Source organism: Erythrolamprus reginae, unplaced genomic scaffold, assembly GCF_031021105.1.
Source record: "Erythrolamprus reginae isolate rEryReg1 unplaced genomic scaffold, rEryReg1.hap1 H_67, whole genome shotgun sequence".
Lineage (NCBI taxonomy): Eukaryota > Metazoa > Chordata > Lepidosauria > Squamata > Dipsadidae > Erythrolamprus > Erythrolamprus reginae.
In genome coordinates this window covers 116,904-123,231 of record NW_027248525.1, presented here as the reverse complement: position 1 = coordinate 123,231, position 6,328 = coordinate 116,904, and the positions used below count along the sequence as shown (strand labels likewise).

General features: G+C 45.1%; 1 protein-coding gene across 1 annotated transcript in view; it reads left to right on the top strand.

Annotated features, from left to right (window-relative positions):
• Window positions 1-215: 215 nt before the first annotated feature.
• The window catches only part of LOC139155817 (thrombospondin-3-like), a 28,873-nt gene continuing 22,760 nt past the window's right edge, over window positions 216-6,328 (top strand). Inside the window, exons 1-3 of the mRNA XM_070731105.1 lie at window positions 216-349; window positions 4,839-5,045; window positions 5,764-6,020. Coding sequence (XP_070587206.1) covers window positions 235-349; window positions 4,839-5,045; window positions 5,764-6,020 — 579 coding nt within the window. The 5' untranslated portion in view covers window positions 216-234. The remainder of the gene's footprint in view (window positions 350-4,838; window positions 5,046-5,763; window positions 6,021-6,328) is intronic.

Below are 6,328 nucleotides of genomic sequence, written 5' to 3'. Positions count from 1 at the left end.
GGTCTGCCCCCCCCCCCCGTTCTCAGATAGACTGCTGCTGCCGATTCTTCCCGCCTGTTGGGAGACCCCTCCCCTGGGGCTGCCTGGAGGGGACCCCCCCTCAAATCCGCCCCCCCTGCCTGAGCCAGCTCTCCCAGCCCAAGGGGGCGTTGCTGGCCATTCCAAGGGCGGCGGGGCGCCTCCCCTCCGGTCCCAGCCCCGCGCCGGCCCCTTTCCTCGGGGGCACCCGCCGCGATGGAGCCCCGGGCCAGCCGCCTCGGCCGGAGGAGACCCCTGCCCGCCTTCCTCCTCCTCCTCCTCCTCCTTTGGGGGGACGCCACCAGCCAGGCCGCCCGGCGCGAGTTGCAAGGTAAGAAAAAAAGTGAGGAGGGGTCGCCCAGGTTGCAAAGCCTCCCGTTGGCTTTGCAAGGATTGGAAGAGTGGGGGGGGGGGTCGCAGATGCAGAGCCCCCCCTTCAACCAGGGTAGGCTGGAGGGTCGAGACCCCCACCCATCCACCCACCCAACAGGTGGGGTCTTTGCCCCCGTCCTGCCGGCGGGGAAACTGAGGCTGCTGCCCGCCGAGGGGAGGCTTTGCAAGCGGGGAAGGCGAGAGAGACAATTTGGGGGGGGGGGTGTTTGTTAAATTGGGTTGGGGGCGTTTGGAATAAATCCGGGAAGCGAGGCAGCGCGGCGCGTTTGGACATTTCGTCTCCGTTCGGCTTTCTCGTTTCCTTCTTTCCTTCCTTCTCTCTTCGTCTCTCTTTTCTTCTCCCTCTTCCCTTCCTTCCTTCCTTCCATTCACCCCCTCCTTTCCTTCCTTCCTTTTCTCCTCTCTCCCTTCCGTGTCTTTTTTCTTCCTCCCTCCTTTCTTGGCTTCCCTTCTTTCCTTCCTTTCCACACGCTCTTCCTAATCCTTCCTTCTCTCCCTCCCTCCATCTCTTTTCCTTCCTTCCCTCCATCTCTATTTCTCCCTCCTTCCCTTTTTCCTTCCTTTCCACTCTCCCTCCCTATTCCTTCCTTCTTTCCCTCCCTCCCTCCATCTCTTTTCTTTCTTTCCTTCCTTCTCTTCCTCCCTATTTCTTCCTTCCCTCCATCTCTTTTCCTTCCTTCCCACTCTCCCTCCCTATTCCTTCCTTCTTTCACTTCTTCCATCTTTTATTTCCTTCCTTCTTTCTCTCCCTCCCTATTTCTTCCTTTTCTCCATCTCTTTTCTTTCTTCCCTTCCTTCTCTCCCTCCCTATTCCTTCCTACCCTCCATCTCTTTTCATTCCTTCCTTCCTTCTTTCTTTCCTTCCCTCTCTCCCTCTTCCTTCCTTCCATCCATCCATTCTTCCTTCCCTATTCCTTCCTTCCTGCTCGCTCGCTCTCCTTTTTCTCCCCTTCCTCTTTCTCCTTCCTTCTTTTTCTTCCCTTCTTCCTTCCTTCCCTTCTTCCTCCCTCCTTCCCTTCCCTCCTTTTTTCTCCCCTCCTTATTTCTCTTTTTCTTCCCTTCTTCCTCCCTTCCCTTCTTCCTCCCTTCCCTTCTCCCACTCTCCCTCTCCTCCCCCCTCCCCCTTTTATAACTCGAATCCTCTTTTGTGGCATTTTAATACAGTAGCAATGAATGATATTCCCAGGAAGCCGAAAATAAAAGTTTCTGGTGAAGTAGCAAAAACATGCCCAACCCCCCAAAATAAATAAAAATGAATTTCCATGTCCAATTAAAAGGATGCTCCTTCGAGGGTTCCCCCTAGTGGGGGAAGGTGGAACCGCATCTGGTGTTAACTCCTGGCAGGAGAAACAGGCAGGGCTAGCATCAGTTCGTAGCCAGCTGGTTTCAGCATTTTCCAGCACTTCAAAACGGATATTTTAAAACCACAGCGGCCTAGTTTTGCCATTTTTTCTTCCAACAACGTGCTTTTAAAACCCAACCTCAGCTGGGGTGTTTCCTTTCTTTCAAGGCTGGGATTGAAATAGAAATCTCCGAGACCGCCTTATGCCGCACGAATCCCAGCGACCGATTAGGTCCCACAGAGTGGGCCTTCTCCGGGTCCCGTCAACTAAACAATGTCGGTTGGCGGGCCCCAGGGGAAGAGCCTTCTCTGTGGCGGCCCCGACCCTCTGGAACCAACTCCCCCCGGAGATTGGAAACTGCAGTTTAATGTTTCCAAATGTAAAATAATGCACTTGGGGAAAAGGAATCCTCAATCTGACTATTGTATTGGCAGTTCTGTGTTAGCAAATACTTCAAAAGAAAAGGATTTAGGCGTAGTGATTTCTGACAGTCTCAAAATAGGTGAACAGTGCAGTCAGGCAGTAGGGAAAGCAAGTAGGATGCTTGGCTGCATAGCTAGAGGTATAACAAGCAGGAAGAGGGAGATTATGATCCCACTATATAGAATGCTGGTGAGACCACATTTGGAATACTGTGTTCAGTTCTGGAGACCTCACCTACAAAAAGATATTGACAAAATTGAACGGGTCCAAAGACGGGCTACAAGAATGGTGGAAGGTCTTAAGTATAAAACGTATCAGGAAAGACTTAATGAACTCAATCTGTATAGTCTGGAGGACAGAAGGAAAAGGGGGGACATGATCGAAACATTTAAATATATTAAAGGGTTAAATAAGGTCCAGGAGGGAAGTGTTTTTAATAGGAAAGTGAACACAAGAACAAGGGGACACAATCTGAGGTTAGTTGGGGGAAAGATCAAAAGCAACATGAGAAAATATTATTTTACTGAAAGAGTAGTAGATCCTTGGAACAAACTTCCAGCAGACGTGGTAGATAAATCCACAGTAACTGAATTTAAACATGCCTGGGATAAACATATATCCATCCTAAGATAAAATACAGAAAATAGTATAAGGGCAGACTAGATGGACCATGGGGTCTTTTTCTGCCGTCAGACTTCTATGTTTCTATGTTTCTATGATTAGAACTGCCCCTACTCTCCCTGCCTTCCGTAAACTCCTTAAAACCCACCTTTGTCGTCAGGCATGGGGGAACTGAAACACCTCTCCCGGGCATGTACAATTTATGTATGGTATGTTTGGGTGTGTGTTTGTTAGTAAAATGGGGTTCTTTTAAACATTTTTAAATTATATTTGGATTTCTTATAAATTGTTGTGTTGTGCTGTGAGCCGCCCCGAGTCTGCGGAGAGGGGCGGCATACAAATCTAAATAATAAATAAATAAAAATAAATAAATAAATTTTCTCTCCAGGAAAAAAAAAAATAGTCCTTCCTTCAAATAGTTTAAGAAAACGTTTCTTTTTCTGGTGATTCAATGCCACCCCAAAAAAGAAAGACACAAAATTTAATCCTATTTCCCTTAAGACCGGCTCCACCTTGGAAGAGGTCAAATTTAAGGATTTAAGAACTGCGAGGGGAAGATTTGTAGATGACCCTCGCTTCATAAAAAGACCTTGGGGTACTCGTATCAAATGACTTATATGCCAACCAACATCGCCCAAAAGGCTTCAAGAGTTGTTAATTTACTAATCCTACGTAGCTTCTGCTCCGGTAATCTCACGCTACTAACCAGAGCATGCAAAACTTTCGCCAGACCAATCCTTGAATATAGCTCATCTATCTGGAACCCACACTGCATTTCGGACATAAATACATTAGAAAACATCCAGAGATACTTTACGAGAATAATAATAATAATAATAATAATAATAATAATAATAATAATAATAATAATAATTTATTAGATTTGTATGCCGCCCCTCTCCGAAGAGCCCTCCATTCCTCCACTCGCAACAGAATACCTACAATCCTAGGTTTAGAAAGCTTAGAACTACGTCACCTTAAACACAACCTAAGCATAGCCCATGCAATCATCTGCTACAACGTCCTTCCTGTCAACAGCTACTTCTGCTTCAACCACAACAACACACGAGCACACAACAGAGACAAACTTCAAAGTAAACGGCTCCAAACCTGACTGCAGGAAATGCAACTTTAGTAACCGAGTAGTTGATGCATGGAACTCACTCCGTAACTCTGTAGTATCATCACCTAACCCCCAAAACTTTACCCTGAGACTCTCCACTGTTGACCTCTCCTGATTCCTAAGAGGTCAGTCAGGGGCGTGTATAAGTACACCAGCCTGCCTTCCGTCCCCTGTCCTTATGTTTCTCTCTTACTAGTATCATGTATATAAATATTATTATATCTTTGTATGCCACCAATACATAATTGACAAAACAAATAAATAGATTAAAATAAAATAAAATAAATAAATATCTCCCCTACCTACCTACATATTTATTTATTACCTCTTTCTATTATTCTTTCCTTCCTTCCTTCCTTCCTTCCTTCCTTCCTTACTTACTTACTTACTTATTAAGTAACCAAGTAGTTGATGCCTGGAACTCACTACCAAACTCTGTAGTATCATCACCTAACCCCCAAAACTTTACTCTGAGACAAATAAAATAAATAAATATCTCACCTACCTACCTACATATTTATTTATTACCTCTTTCTACTATTTTCCCTTCTTTCTTTCTTTCTTTCTTTTTCTTTTCTTCTTTCTTTCCTTCCTTCCTTTCTTTCTTCCTTCCCTCCTTCCTTACTTAGTAACCGAGTAGTTGATGCCTGGAGCTCACTACCAGACTCTGTAGTATCATCACCTAACCCCCAGCGTGCCTTCTGTCCCCTGCCCTAATGTTTCTCTTTTACTAGTATCCTGTATATAAACATTGTTATATCTTTGTATACCACCTATACGTACTTGACAAAATAGAAATAAATCAATTTCCTGGCTGGGGGTTGTGTAGATGACCTCTTAGGTTCCCCTTCTTCTCCAAAACACTGGATGTAAACTCTTTGTGACTGACTCCCATGTTTTTTCTCCCCCTTTCTTAGTCGTTGACCTCCTGACCATCACCGAACCTCGACATATGACTAACGTCGCGAACAAAATCCGGACGGAGGTTTTATCTGTCCATGAGATGTACCTTTTATCGACGTTTCACCTGCCTCCCAAACAAGGTGGGGTTCTCTTTGGCCTTTACTACAAGAAGGATAACAGCCGCTGGTTTGAAGTCTCCGTGGTCGGCAAGACGAATAAAGGTGAGTGAGAAAGAAGAAAATGGAAGAAAGAAAGAAAGAAAGAAAGAAAAAAAAAGAAAGGGAGGGAGGAAGGAAAGGAAGGAAGAAAGAAAGAAAGAAAGAAAGAAAGAGGAAGGAGGAAGGAAGGAAAAGAAAGAAAGGGGAAGGAGCGAGGGAGGGAGGAACGAAGGAAGAAGAAAAGGAGGAGAAAGGAGGGCAGGAGAAAGCATGGAAGGAAGACAGAAAGAAAGAAAATAAAAAAGAGAGAAGAAGGGAGGAAGGAAAAGAAAGGAGGGAGGGAGGAAGGACAAAAGGAGGAGAAAGGAAGGAGGGAGAAAGAAAGGAAGGAAGAGAAAGAAAGGGAATGAAAGAAGGAAGAAAGAGAAGGAAGGAAGGAAAGAAGGAAAGAAAGGAAAAGAAAGAAAAAAGGAAGGAAGGAAAAGGAAGATAGAAAGAGGAAGGAGTAAGTGGGGAAGGAACAAAGAAAGGAAGGAAGGAAAAGAGGAGGAGAAAGGAAGGAAGGAACACAGAAAGAAAGAAAAAATAAAGAAGGAAGGAAGGAAAAGGAAAGAGGGAAGAAGGAAAGGAAGGAACAGAAAGGAAAGGGAGGATGAAGGAAAAAGACATAAAGAAAGGAAGAAAGGGAAAGAAAGAAGGAAGAAAGAGAAGGAAGAAAGGAAGGAAGGAAAGAAAAGAAGTCAATTGATTTTACTAAAACCTTGATTTTTCACTTGCGCAGTTCTCGTCCGATACTTACGTGCCGATGGGAAACTCCACTCGGTCAACCTCCAGAACTCCAACCTGTCGGATGGACGTAGCCACACGCTTCTCCTGCGGGTCAGTGGCCTGAAGGCCAGCAGCCTCTCCTTGGAGCTCTACGTGGATTGCAAGTTGCTGGACTCCCAGACGGGGCTGCCCGAATTGGCCTCGATTGACCAGGAAAAAACCGAAGCCGTGGAAGTGAGAACCGGGCAGAAAACGTATCTCCGGATTCAGGTGAGAACGCAGCCCACCCTCTTTCCCACACTCAAACAACTGGCAACCCCAAATCTCAACCAAAAATGTTCCATCCTACACATTGTTAAAAGAATTCGAACACCAAATACAAGCGGAATAAACAAGACGTTGCAGACAAAAATAAATAAAATTTTAAAATGGGTGCGTGCGAGCATATAAACACAGAAAGCAAAAAAAAAAGGAATAAGTTCAACATCACCGCGGCGAAAATCCAATTTTAGTTAGAGTTTAAACTCTAACTCAAGTTTAGAAACCTAAAACTTTCATCTACGTTGATAGTAAAGATC